The 14,466-nt window shown below is 51.8% G+C and overlaps 1 protein-coding gene across 3 annotated transcripts in view; it reads right to left on the bottom strand.

Moving 5' to 3' along the window:
- The window catches only part of RASA3 (RAS p21 protein activator 3), a 116,676-nt gene that overhangs the window by 28,329 nt on the left and 73,881 nt on the right, over positions 1–14,466 (bottom strand). For all 3 annotated transcript variants that reach the window (XM_036092946.2, XM_078070051.1, XM_036092947.2), the window contains 3 exons: positions 14,050–14,126; positions 1,423–1,503; positions 1,013–1,085 (listed from right to left, as the gene is read on the bottom strand). In XM_036092946.2, the coding sequence (XP_035948839.1) occupies positions 1,013–1,085; positions 1,423–1,503; positions 14,050–14,126 (231 nt within the window). The remainder of the gene's footprint in view (positions 1–1,012; positions 1,086–1,422; positions 1,504–14,049; positions 14,127–14,466) is intronic.

The raw sequence follows: 14,466 nt of genomic DNA, 5'->3' as shown, positions 1-14,466 counted from the left end.
TCAGCACTCTGACTCCTCATCCCTTCTCACAGCTGCCCAAGAAGCCTGACTGCTGACCTCCAGCATTTTAGAAAACTGTGGGCTTCTGGACCCCAGGCAGAAAACGTCCAGGTTCTCTGCACATGAGCTCCTCGGTTCTAACCCAACTCTCCAACTTCATTTTCTAAAACTCCCCCTTCTCACACCAACCTCACCCTACATCTAGAGACACATTTGCCTTCAGCCTCACAATGCACCTTTCCAGACTCTACTCAAGCGTCACCACTCTGGGAAGACTTGTTCTATTTCACCAGGCAGGACTGATGGTTGTTTGCTCTTCCCCAAAGCCACTGACTCAACAGCCACTTCACCAAGTACATAATCCACTCCTGTGCACGCTTCTCTGCTTGGTAGCAACCTCAGGAAGACAGGAGTAGAGGCCTTATTCATCCTTAGCCACCCAGGACCTGGTGCCTACGAGACCTTCGAGAAACCTTTGCAGATGGAAAGAACATCGGCCTGAACATATTGCCTAGGGGTCAGCTGAGTCTGCTACTGTTCTGTTTCACGGTCTTCGCCCACATGCCTCTCATCTTACTAACCTCAGGGGTTCACAATTCTGAGAGGCAGCCAGGGGCATCTCCGTGCCCAAATGCATTTCCTCTTCTGCTTCAGACCCCTCACTATTCCTGGTGAAACAAGCCTCCCTCCACTGCTCAGGAAAGACTGGGAGAAGCAAGCAAAAAACAAAAAACCCAAGCCAACCAAACAATAAAAAAAACCCAAATCCTGATAATTCGGCAAGTATAACTTGTCAGCATTCAACTCAAAACCAAGGAAGCAACAAATGGCCTTTCTTTCTAGGGGCGAGAGGAAGGCTCCTGGGAGCTCAGCGGATGCCGCAGGGCGGGAGGGAGGCGTTGGGTGCGGGGAGGTCATCCCAGAACTTACAGGAGGAAGCCAGTGCCCGAGGTCCTGGGGAGCCACTTTCCCCAAAGGTCTCAATGTGACATTCATGCCACTAAATACCAACCTCAAAATAAAACACTTCATCAAACTGGGGGTTGTTGGTCTTCTTTTTCACTTTTGTCTTCTTTGCTTCAGATCTGAAATCGAGGAGCAAGGGTTAAGATTAAAACCAACACTACTGACGCCAAGTCTTTCTGCCTTAAGACTGAGCAACCAAATGCACAAGTAACTTACTGCCCAATGTTTCTGTTTGTCTCCAACCCAGATGGTATGCAAATCAGGAACCTTTACTAAGCCAAAAATACCCAATGTGGAGAACATAGGGGCCTTTTTTACCAAGCAGTTTTAGGGCAGTAGAGGAAACAAGAGTAAGTCGGGACAAGACTCCCCACCGCACAGCCTATCCTGCATTTTTCTGGAGTCCTCAGCATCACCGCAGCTGAGGCTGTGGGCAGGTGCGGGCAGAGTACTTGCCTGTATGGTCCTGCTAGCGTCACAGTTGCATAAGGGTCACACTGCCCATTCACGATGGGGAGGCCTTGGCACTCGAGGATGCTGAGGAGAGAGGCAGGGGTGTCAGGAGCGGCAGGTGAGGGGCCCACAGGCAGTTTCTCAGGGCTGCTCTGAGGTCGCAGCGGGCAGCTGTCTCAACAGCCAGGGCCAAGGGCCATGAGCTCCGGGTGGTGCTGGTCACCCGTGGCCCAGAAGCTCCTGCCTAATGAACAGGGGTGGGTGCACCGATCAGCAGTCGGAAGACACTTGTGGGCAGGAGAACGCGAGCGTCCTAGCTGAGGACAGGCTCCCGCTGACTCCCGTGAGCGATGCTGCTGCCTTCCCATCCTAGGGACCAGCCGTGGTTCAAGAACCTTCCGTGGCCCATGCGTCTACCTCTCCCACAAGCTGACAAAGTAGGTGCTGCGGGAAGGCCATGTTCCAGGTGGGAAAACGGAGACCCCAAAACTGAGGGGCTTGCAGATCTAGCCCGTGCACGACCCCCATGCCACGCATGCCTCGCCAGTGTCAGGCTCTCCTTGTGCCCGATCCTCCCGCAGGTCCCGGCACAACTGTCCCGGTTCCCGGTCTGCTTTAACTTCTGGAGCATAGCTGGCTACGCAGGTTCTGGGACCACCACCTCCCCTAATCCTACCATCTCTGCCACCCCCGAGTATGCTTCTACGGCCTGTTCCTTCTCCATCTCCAGGCCATGGGTCCCATCATCCTGTTCCTGGCATGCCAATTTGGAGCGCATGCCGGATGTTATGAATCTCAGGCTGCTGGCGTCCAGATGCCGTTGGCTTTCTGAAGAACAGAGCTCTTCGGTGGCTAAGGGTCCCTTGGTGCAGACTGATCACGGCAGTTCTTGTCTGAAGCTTCGTCAGGGGAGGCGCCAGCCGCCTCTGTCCAGGGCCTGTTTGGTTCTCCTACACAGGTGTGGCCCTCTGAGTCTACGCTGAGCTTCCGATGGGAATAAGGATCTCCACTGGGCTGGCGGAGATTCAAATGCTTCCCAGCCCCACACGAGCCCCTTCAACTCTGCCCGAACCCGTGGCGCTAGCCCTCTGTGTTCACACAGGCTTGTGGAGTGCTGGGAAGTCCCCTCCTCTCCAGAACACATCTGCAGCGGCCTCAGACCCCCGACGGCAACCTCTGTCTCCCCAGCCACCTGCAGGCTCCACTTGGGACACCTCCTGCCCCTCGCCACCCACACACCTGCAGGACAGAACCAGGACCACTGCGGCTCCTGTGTCTGCTTCCCTTACTTGGGGTCACAGAGTTAAAATGCCAACTGTCCAACATCCAAAATGTTCCGCTCGTCTAGCATCCAGCTCCTAAGCTGTCTGTGGTGGGAGAGGGGGTCCGGGTCCCAGGATTCCTTCGCGGCAGGACAGTCCTACTCCCAAAGAGGAACATCAGCTTGGCTGTATAGATGCATGATCACTTTCCCTCGAATACCTGAGTGCTCCAGTCTCTCCTTGCCATTGGGAAGTCAGAAAACAACCCGGTTCCCGCCCTCCTTCATTAGCCAAGCGATCTTTTGCCCCTCTTGGGGAGGAGTTAGCTTCTAACATTTTACCAGACTATTTCTTTCTGCTTGAGGGGTTTGTTTCCTTCATTTCTCCTTCATGGTGCTTATGGCCCTTCAAGCGGCGGCCACGCTGGTCCCACGATGTTAGCCTTACCTAGTATTTTCAACCCTTTACTCTTACTCTACTTTATGAGATAGTTCTGGGTTTCTCCCCTGGATTACTGACTTGGTCTTTGGTTATCTTCCTCCCCTCGTTAACTCATCATTAAAGAAATATTTATTCATCCATTAAGTCATCATGAAACAAATACTTGTTGAGATCTTATCCATGGCAGGCACACTTCCAGGAATGGGAGCTGCGGGGAAGCCCGGGTGAGCTCGGCTGGTACAGCACCGAAGAGCAGGATAGTCAACGCGTAACATGCAATTGTCACGTGCGGCGACGCAAAGGAAGAAAGAAACCAGGAACAACAACACAGAAACACAAGCCGGTGGTCGACCTGTCGGGTGCTTGGAGGCCTCCGGGAGAAAGTGGCTGCAGTCTGAAGGACAAGGGGGGATAGAGGACCCCAGCAGCTCTGAGACGACGGGCAAACAGCTTGCTCAGGAGACGTGCAGGGAGGCCCTCTCCCTGAGCAAATGACCCCAGCTAAATGCAAACACATTTTTATTACATTCACTTCTTGATCAAGAAGAAGGTTTAGATGGTAAGTGTGCCCACATTTTGGATCCTCAAAGCTAATGGGTTTTCACGGCCAGAAACTAGAAGGCCTTGCTAAGCATCAAACTGAAAGCAAGCTTCCCCACATCTATGTCCCGGAGAAGCACCGTGAGATGCAGGGCAGCTGCCTAGAACACATTTGGCAAGCACGTGAAATGTCGCCATCTTTCCTTCTCCTAAAGACCGATTTGAGAAACACTCTCTAACTAAAGCAAAGACTGGATACTGATCGCACCTACACAAAGACATCTTGGAGAAGAAATATCAATACCCTCCCATGGGGCACGCCCAACATGCCAACTGGGAATAAGGGCGTCAGCCTCCCTCATGCGCTCGGCCTGTGGGCTCTGGCTGCAGCGGGCCACGGCCCAGCACACAGCCTGGCGGGGGCTCTCGTGGGCCACCCGGGGCACACAAAGCCTAGGTAGGTTCCCTGTACTTCACACACAGTGCATCTCTTCAGGCTTACTGTCTTCGAAACAACTTCAACCGATGCTTCAGAATGCTCTAGATAAATAGTGGAAATGAGTGAAATATTTACTACGCTGGCCATTCCTACACCCGGGAAAGGACACTGTGACATACAGTGACCCAAACAGTCAACTAATCTGGAATCTAAGGCACCACAAGTACAGTATTTTGTACGGATTACAACATTTATAGGATTTTATATTCAAACTGACCCTTAAAACAAAGTTATGCCTCGCAGCTGGAGTAACAGCCTGCCGCTCCGAAATCTTGTTTCACTTTCTCCCCCCTCAGTGTGGACACAGGCTGGTGCCTCCGCTTCCCGCCCCATGAGGAGGACACTTGCCTGCTGACCCAGAGGGCTGCAGACGTCCTAGCCGTGCAGTGACGAGGCACCACCGTGGCCACCAGCCCACCACCTGCTTGGCCCTCCCCTCACGCTTTGGTAGGAGAGGCTTCCCGACCCCAGAGGAGCCACGTATCAATAGCCTGTTGCAATTCCCTAATAATAGACAATAGAATCTTTATTGGATTCGAGATGCTGTTGGAAGCCTGAAAACAGGTAATTATTCCTCACTTGGATGCACCTCAAGGTGGAGGTAAGGCGGCCGGTGCCTGCTTCCCTGGCCATCAGCACGGCAGCCTGGCCCCCGGCAGCAGGGCCCCGCCCCGGTCAGGGGGGCTACCCCGGGGGTGCCTGCGGGGCCGTCAACAGGCCTCTGGTCTGCTCGTGACATGGTGAAGCTTGAAAGTGGGAAAGTGCAGGAACCCCTACTTTCAGACAAAGCCGGTGGCCACAGGATACCCAGAGAGAGACAGGGACAAGAAAGGAGGCGAGCAAAGGTCTCTTGCAACACCAGCGGAGCCAAGAACTGTGCGCCACGTGTCATCTTTCACACTCATCTAGCACGAAGGGCTGGGGCGCATCTCCCACCTGCACTACTATTCTAGAGGAAGCAGATGCAGCGTCAGAAGAAATGAGTTCACCTCCGATCCATGACCTGATGTCCACTCAGCCCAGCGCGTGCCCTGAGGGTCTCATGGACACCTGCAGATGCTTCAGGACCTCTGCCCTGTGCCGGATGGGCTGGCTCACATCCACAGGCTCTTCTGACACTCTGGTCCAGTGAACGAAACGTGGATGCACTGCCGTGCTAACATGTCTCCCGGACGAGAGCGCAGGCCCCAGGAGGCCTGCACAGTCCTCGGCACTGAGCTGGGGCTCAGGAAATATTTTTGAATGAATGATAAAAAGGTTTATTCATCCTTGTTGGGGGATGAAAAAAAAAGCATGAGATAAGGCTCCTGAGTCAAGTTTGAGATCTGGTTGGGAAGACGAGTTGCTCATACATGAACCTGTCTGAGGTGGGGATGGGTAGATGCCCCGTCCACATACAGACAACAAGAATATCAGGACGGTGGGTCCCCAAACCACCTGGGCCTCACTCCGGCATCCAGGACAGCAGACGTGGACATACAAGTGAACAGGACAGAAAAGAATGGTTACAGTCGGGAAAAGCCACCTGCAAAAGGAATGGGGAGGTTTCCGTGAGCAGATCCAGCAGGTCCTCTGTCCACACATCCACACAAAGGCTAAGGGCTGAAAGAACCGCCCAGGGCAAAAGCCTTCCGCAGCTTTCTCTCACCATCCAGGCAAGTAAGGGAGAGGCGATGTCCTGCCTGCCAAGTGGCTGAGAGAGCCCACAGATAATATTCACTAGCAGCAGGAGGGAGGATGCATAAGGGCAGTGAGGGATTTTGCAGGGAATGGACACCCCCCAGGAAAGGACTGCAGCCACTCCTGGGGCAACCTGCAGTTTGGGGAAGGTAGACAAGGCCTCACCTTGCTCTTCGGGCGGCGGGGGAGGGTGCACCCGGCAGCTGAGAGGCTGGAAGTGCGGAGAGGGAAGGCTGGGAAAGAGAACTCAGCCCGGCCAGAACATCCCCAGGCACTCCACGAAAGACTGTCCAGGCCAGGTGAGAGGTGAAGACAGCCCGGGAGGATCTGAGAGTGCAAGTCCTGTAGCCTTTGGGGGTGGGGGAGGACGCTCGGCCGGGAGGAATCACCTGCTATGGGGGGCTGAGTGGTGGTCCCCAAAGAGACCTGGTTTGGAAAAAGGTTTTTTGCAGATGTAATCAAGCTAAAGATCTTGAGATGATGAGCTTATTCTGGATTCAGGATGGGCCCTAAACCCAATGACCAGTGTCCTTACAGGAGGGAGATTTCATAGACGCAGTGGAGAGGGTCATGTGAAGAGGGACTGCCTGCAGCCCCAGAAGCCGGGAGAGGGAGGAAGGGACTGTCCCCTGAAGCCTCCCGATGGAGCGTGGCCCGGACGGATTTCAGATCTGGCCTTCAGAACTGGGATAGAATAAAATTCTGTTGTTTTAAGCCACTTGAGACTGGTATTTGGCTGGAGCAGCTCTCAGAGACTAACACCCCTGCAATGAGGGAATGATGGGGGTGGGGTGGGGGGGAGAGCTGAGAACAGGTCCAGGCAGTATGCGCACTTTCCGGTGAGGGGAGTGGGAGTATGGGATGGTGCTGCTAAGCAGGAGGGAGGGTGTGAGGTGATTCTCAGGCAAGCAGGGAACTCCACTGGAATGAATTTGCTTTTGCCCAACTGACTTCTCTTCAACGGCCTCAGCCTAGCTCTTAATTTTTCCCGAGCCCGTAACACACTGTGAGGTTGGCCCAAGCCTGTGCTAACCTTTGAGAGGCCAGGGCCTGAGGGGAGGACCCAAATAACCATGTGTGATTCTGAACAAACACCAGCGTAGATGCTACGGCTCCAATCTGATACAAGGAGACGCTACGCAGAGAAAGTCAGGGCTTGCACATGTCTGGGGGAGATTCTGCTGGCTCTACACGCCAGGAGTGGTCACTGTCTCCTGTTCCGTCCCGAAAGCCCCAGGTGCACACAACAGACTTGTCTCTAAGAAAGAAAGTGGTAAAATACAAACATGACTGCAACAGTAGAGGAAAACACGTAGCTATAAATGCCCACGTTAAAAAAGAAAAAAAGATCACAAATCAATAACCTGAACTTCCACCTTAAGAAAGCAGAAAAAGAGGGGCGCCTGGGTGGCTCAGTCGTTAAGTGTCTGCCTTCGGCCCAGGTCATGATCCCAGGGTCCTGGGATTGAGTCCCGCATCGGGCTCCCTGCTGCTCAGCAGGGAGTCCGCTTCTCCCTCTGCCTGCAGTTTCCCCCCGCTTGGGCTCGCTCTCTGACAAATAAGTAAATAAAATCTTCAAAAAAAAAAAAGAAAGAAAAAAAAGAAAGCAGAAAAAGAAGGGGAAAAGCCCACACAGGCAGAAAGAAGGAAATCATACAGATAAGGAAGTAGAGAACAAACAAGAGAGAAAGTGGGGCCTTTGAAAAGATCCACAAACTTGAAGAGAAGACTCAAATTATTAGAATCAGTAATGAAAGAGGGGACATTTCTAATGACCTTACAGAAACAAAGCCATTTTTTAAAAAGATCACAGAAGAGCTGACCACATGGGCAGACGGGCGTTGGAAGGGCTCGTATTGCTAATTCCCCAAACTGACCTACAGATTCAATACAGTTGCTATCAAGATGCCGGCTGTTGTTTCTGTGGAAATTAACATGTTGACCCTAAAACTCATATGGAAATGAAACAAGCTCAGGATAGCCAGAGTCACGAAAGAGGGACCAAGATGGTAGACTCACACTTCCTGATTTCGGAACTTATTCCAAATCTCGAGGGGCCACGACTGTGTGGTACCAGTGCGGGGACAGGCACACAGGTCAGGGAACAGAACAGAGTCCACGAGTAAGTCCACCCACTTATTATAACCCAGTGACAATTTGCTGGGAGAGAATGGAGTTTTCCACAAATGGTGCCGAGACAAGTGGATCTTCAAAAGCAAAGGAATCCATGCCGACCCCTACCTAACACCACACATAAGAAATTAATTCCAAATGTACTGAGGACCTAAAGGTGAGAAATGTCAGAAGAAAAACGCAGCTGTCAATCTTCAGGATCTCAGACTGGGAAAAGATTTCTTAGAAATACAGGCAACAGGGGCGCCTGGGTGGCTCAGTCGTTAAGCGTCTGCCTTCGGCTCAGGTCATGATCCCAGGGTCCTGGGATCGAGCCCCGCATCGGGCTCCCTGCTCCACGGGAAGCCTGCTTCTCCCTCTCCCACTCCCCCTGCTCGTGTTCCCTCTCTCGCTGTGTCTCTCTCTGTGAAATAAATAAAATCTTTAAAAAAAAAAAAGAAAAGAAAGAAATACAGGAAACAACAGATGAGATAGATTAAGATTTAAGACTCTTATATTACAAAGGACATTATCAAGAAAGTGAAGACAACAGAATGACAGAAATGTTTTCAAGTTACGTATTTAACAACAGTCTAGTATCCAGAATATATGGAAAATTCTTACAACTTAATAATAAAATACTAATAACCCAATTAAAAAATCAGTAAAGGACTTGAACAGACATTTCTTCAGAGAAACAGAGCCGGCCAACAAGGACAGGAAAGGATGATCAACATCATTTAGGGAAATGTGAATCAATGCCACTTCACACCCACTAGGAGGCTGCAAACACAGACGGGGAGGATCACGGGTGAGCAAGGACCCAGAGGAACTGGAGCCTCACACACTGCTGGCCCTGTGAATGGGGCAGCCACTGTGAGAAACAGCCTGGCGTTTTCTCGAAAACTTAAACACAGTTAAGATACAACACACTGATTCTACACCTACATTATGCACCCAAGTGAAATGAAAACAAGAGTGTACAAACACTTGTACGAGAATGTTCACAGCGCCAGTACCCACAACAGCCCAAACGCGGAAACCACCCAAACATCCGCCAGTGGGTGATGGATAAGGAAGTGTGGCGCACGCACACAACGGACATTATTCAGCCTTTAACAGGATGGGAGCTCTGACAGCTGCTACAGCGTGGGTGAACCTTGAAGACCTCATGCTCGGTGAGAGAAGCCGGTCACCAAGAACCACATAGTATGTGATTCCATTTAGATAAAATGTCCAGAATAGGCAAATCCATAGAAGTAGATCAGTGGTTTCAGGGGCTAGGGAGGAGGATGGGGTATGACGGGGGACAGGATTTCATTTTCAGGGTGATGAAATGTTCTGGAACTGGACAGTGCTTAGTGGCGATGGTTGCACATCCTTGTGAATGTACTCAAAGTGTGCACTTTAGAATGTTGAATTTTATGGTATGTAAAGGGTATTTTTTAGTGGAAGAAAAATGGACAGGCAGGGTGAAGAAAGAAAAGCCAGTGGTCTCTCGGACACTCTGACTCCCTTGACTGGAGGACATGAGCCCCTGTGGGACTCTGTGGCACCCCCTTTCTTCCTCACTGCATCCCTATGGGGGACCCTTCTGCCCTGGGATTCTGAACAAAGTGTACTTGTGTGTGTGATAGTGTGTGCCAATGGGTGTGCCAGCGTGCACCAGTGTGTATACTAGCATTGTGCTAGCGTATGTACTAGTGTGTACTAGCACTGTGCTAGCATGTGTACTAGTGTGTACTAGCAAGTACTAGCATGTGTACTAGCATTGTGCTAGCGTGTGTACGAGTGTGCGTTCATGTGTACTATCATGTGTACTAGGCATGTTCATGTGTGCTAATATGGGTACTAGTATGTGCTGATCTATAATAACAAGTGTACTATGTGTGCTAGTGTATCAGTGTTATGTACAAGTATATACTAGTATGTATATTAGCATGTAGTCATGCACACTAGCATGTGCTAACATGTGTGCTAGTGCGTATGCTAGCATGTGTACTAGTGTGCTATGTGTGCTAGTGTGTGTACTAATGTGCCTGATAATGTGTATTGTGTGCGCTAGCATGTGTACTAGGATGTTTGCTAGTGTACTAGCGTGTGTGCTGGCATGTATACTAAAGTGTACTAGCATGTGTACTAGTGCGTACTAGGCATGTTCGTGTGTGCTAGTACGGGTACTAGTATGTGCTGGTCTGTACTAGCAAGTGGACTACGTATGCTAGTGTATCAGTGTTATGTACGAGTATATACTAGTATGCATATTAGGGTGTAGTCACGCGTGTTGGCATGTGCTAATGTGTGTACTAGTGTGTGTACTAGCGTGCATGCCAGTGAGTGTACCAGCGTCCATGCTAACATGTACTAGTGTGTGCTAGTGTGCGCAGTAGTGTGTACTAGCATGTGTATTAGCGTGTATAGTAGTGTGCTAGTGTGCGTGCAAGCATGTGTAATGGAGTGTGTGCTAGTGTGTGTACTAGTGTATTAGCGTGTGTACTAGGGTGTGTGCTAGCATGCGTACTAGCGTGCATAGTGTGTGCTAGTGTGCGTGCTAGCGTGTGTAGTTGAGTGCATGCTAGAGTATATACTAGCATACGTAGTGTTACTAGCATGCGTAGTAGTGTGTGTACTACTGTGTGTACTAGCATGCATAATAGTGTGCATGCTTATGTGTGCTAGTGTGCATGCTAGCGTGTGTACTACTGTGTGTACTAGCGTGTGTAGTAGTCACTACTAGAGTGGGTGCTAGTGTGCGTAGTGTCTGTACTAGCATGTGTATTAGCGTGTGTAGTAGTGTGCTAGTGTGCATGCTAGCGTGTGTGCTAGTGTGTGTACTAGCATGCGTGCTAGCGTGTGTACTAGGGTGGTGCTAGCATGCATAGAGTGCGTGCTAGTGTGCGTACTAGTGTGCATACTAGCCTGCATAGCAGTGTGTGCTAGTGTGCGTGCTAGCATGTGTAGTTGAGTGTGTGCTAGCATGTGTACTCGCGTGCATAGTAGTGTGTGTACTAATGTGTGTACTAGTGTGCATAGTGTGTGTACTAGCGTGCGTGCTAGTGTGTGTACTACGGTGTGTGCTAGCGTGCATAGAGTGCGTGCTAGCGTGCGTACTAGTGTGCGTACTAGCCTGCGTAGTAGTGTGTGCTAGTGTGCGTGCTAGCATGTGTAGTTGAGTGTGTGTTAGCGTGTGTACTAGTGTGCATAGTAGTCTGTGTACTAATGTGTGTACTAGTGTGCATAGTGTGTGTACTAGCGTGCGTGCTAGTGTGTGTACTACGGTGTGTGCTAGCGTGCATAGAGTGCGTGCTAGCGTGCGTACTAGTGTGCGTACTAGCCTGTGTAGTAGTGTGTGCTAGTGTGCGTGCTAGCATGTGTAGTTGAGTGCATGCTAGCATGTGTACTAGTGTGCATAGTAGTGTGTGTACTAGCATGCGTGCTAGCGTGTGCTAGGGTGTGTGCTAGCATGTGTAGTTGAGTGTGTGCTAGCGTGTGTACTAGCGTGCATAGTAGTGTGTGTACTAATGTGTGTACTAGTGTGCATAGTCTGTGTACTAGCGTGCATGCTAGCGTGTGTACTAGCATGCACAGTGATGTGTCTACTAATGCGTGTACTAGTGTGCATAGTAGTGTACTAGCGTGCGTGCTAGCATGTGTACTAGCGTGCATAGTAGTGTGTGTGTACTAGTGTGCATAGTAGTGTGTGTACTAATGCGTGTACTAGTGTGCACAGTAGTGTGTACTAGCGTGCGTGCTAGCATGTGTACTAGCGTGCATAGTAGTGTGTGTACTAGTGTGCATACTAGTGTGTACTAGCGTGCGTGTTAGTGTACTAGCATGCATAGTAGTGTGTGTACTAATGCGTGTACTAGTGTGCATAGTGTGTGTACTAGCGTGCATGCTAGCATGTGTACTAGCGTGCATAGTAGTGTGTGTGTACTAATGCGTGTACTAGTGTGCATAGTAGTGTGTGTACCAGCGTGCGTGCTAGCGTGTGTACTAGCGTGCATAGTAGTGTGTACTGTGTGTACTAGTGTGCATAGTAGTGTGTACTAGCGTGCGTGCTAGCGTGTGTACTAGCGTGCATAGTAGTGTGTGTACTAATGCGTGTACTAGTGTGCATACTGTGTGTACTAGCATGTGTGCTAGCGTGTGTACTAGTGTGCATAGTAGTGTATTTGCGTGTGTGCTAGTGTATGTACTAGTATGCACTAGGAAGAAGCAAGAGATGCAGAAACCAAGCAAATCCCTGGTGCTTTAACTAAGAAGACTTTCTCAGGAAAATGTCTGAGGAGCTTCCATGGTTGGCAGCGATAGCGTGGATGGCAGGCACTCCGGGGGTGGGTGGGGACAGGTGGGGACGGTGGGGACTTTGGGGGTGGGTGGGGATAGGTGGGGACAGGTGGGGACAGTGGGGACTTTGGGAGTGGGTGGAGACAGGTGGGGACAGTATGGATGGCGTGGATAGCGGGGACTCGGGGTGGGTTGGGACGGCGTGGACAGTGTGGATGGTGGGTGGGGACGGGGGGGACGGCAGGGTGGGTAGCTGTGATCTATCAGTCTCTTGCTCCGGGCGCCACACCTGTGGTCCTCTGATCAGGACCACTACTACTCCTGGACAAATGGTTCACATCTGCCTCCGTCATGCAGATGTATGGCTGGACAGGGCAGCTCTCAGGACAGGAATCCTGGCACCCCTCTCCTGCGTTCACTTGCCTCAGGTCTCTGCCCAGCCTGGTCCATTCTGTCTCCCCACCGCTAAAGCACACTCCTTATTCTATGTAAGTCTGCTTTTAAAAAGCCTTAAGTTGTTTTGGAACAAGGGATAGACCTATAAATAAACAAGAAAACAGGCAAGTCTCTCCTCACTGCTACCAGGTCTAAGAGCACAGCAACTATTTTAAGAAGAATGGGAGCACTGAAGGAATGAAGGACAAAGATCCCTGTGTCCTACACAGCATCCCACGCTACACCACGTCCTATACCTGCTCCTCCATACGTCCTCCTGCGTGTTCTACAGTGACAGCCCTGTAGCCTGAACAACCAGAGGCCATCTTCAGCCAACAGACGAATTCAAACAGCGCTGTGGGCAGCGGGGCAGGGCCCTCCGGGGGCAGCAGACAACGGCGAAAACTCCTTGCATACACAACCACCCCCTGCCCCCGGGCCCTGTGACAGGACAGAGGGAGCACAATCCTAAAGCGGAACTTGGGAGTCTGAGCCCAAGAAAAGGGCATCACCCAATCTCACTGAAGCCCTTGCTGGCCAGAGACGGTTAAGAGATGAATTCGGGAAAGCGTCTCTCCGAAGATGAAGAAAGCTGGAGCGTCTGGTCTCTCTCACGGGTCTCTTAATGCCAGAGGACTGGTTTCTGCACACCTTCACTTCCTCTTCTCAGGAGTCCCTCCCAACTGTCCTTCACTTCACACACGCGGGCCACAGCGGGAAGGACCAGCACACACCTCTGACAGCTGCCCACAGGATCCCAAACAGCTGCAGGTGTTGTTGGTAAAGATACACGTGGGGCCCACGGGGCAGGCAGCAAGAGAATGGGGTACCGGCGGGGTGTGCATGCCCCGAGGCCTCGTAGGGGTCAGAGGGCAAGGACCCTGCACACGTGTGCGAGCTCGCATCTGAGAGTCCTCAGCCTCCTCCAGATGACCTACGGGATCCGTGACCCTAAATGTCAAGAGCGCACCACAAAGTATGGAGAACATGTTTAGACACGTGCACAGACGTTCATGCTCACCAAGCATGACAGGTAGAAGGAGCTCTGGATTCGGGGTGGGCGGGCTGAGTTCAGGCCCTAGGTCTGCCGACCAGCCTTGCACACACCACCACACAGTGCCGTCATATGTATCGCCCGGGCCCAGACAGCACCTGTCTTATGTCTCCCTGACCGTGGCTATCTGCAAAAGCTACTAGGATGAACGTCTGCTTTAATGAGGACATGAAGAATGTGCCAGAACTCTAGAAACAGTATCATCGTGGGGAATCACCAACTCCGGGAATCCTGGTTCATGTGTTTGAAAAACAACCCGTCTCACCCCCTGGGCTCAGAGTTACTACTCCCGGGAAGACCAGCCGTCCGTGTCTTACCGCGTGGCCAGCTTGTGGCAGACAACGCCCGTGTCGGTGATAACCTCACTCAGCCTCAGCTCCAGGTGGACTTTGCCCTGAAAGGCACAAGGACAGAGGGTCATGAGGGGATGGCCACATGCAGGGGAGCGCTCCCAACGTCTCCACTCACAGACATGAAGCTGCCTGACCCCACATGGTATCCGCAGCGCTTCCCCCACCCCATTCAGGTCCCAGGGACCAGGAGAGGGCATGGCCCCCCGGGACCCACTCAGGTCCCAGGGACCAGGAGAGGGCATGCCTCCCCACTCAGGTCCCAGGGATCAGGAGAGGGCACGGCCCCCCCGGACCCATTCAGGTCCCAGGGACCAGGAGAGGGCATGGCCCCCCCGGACCCACTCAGCTCCCAGGGACCAGGAGAGGGCATGGCCCCCCCGG

Source organism: Halichoerus grypus, chromosome 4 (assembly GCF_964656455.1).
Source record: "Halichoerus grypus chromosome 4, mHalGry1.hap1.1, whole genome shotgun sequence".
NCBI lineage: Eukaryota > Metazoa > Chordata > Mammalia > Carnivora > Phocidae > Halichoerus > Halichoerus grypus.
This window is presented reverse-complemented; position numbering and strand designations above follow the sequence as displayed.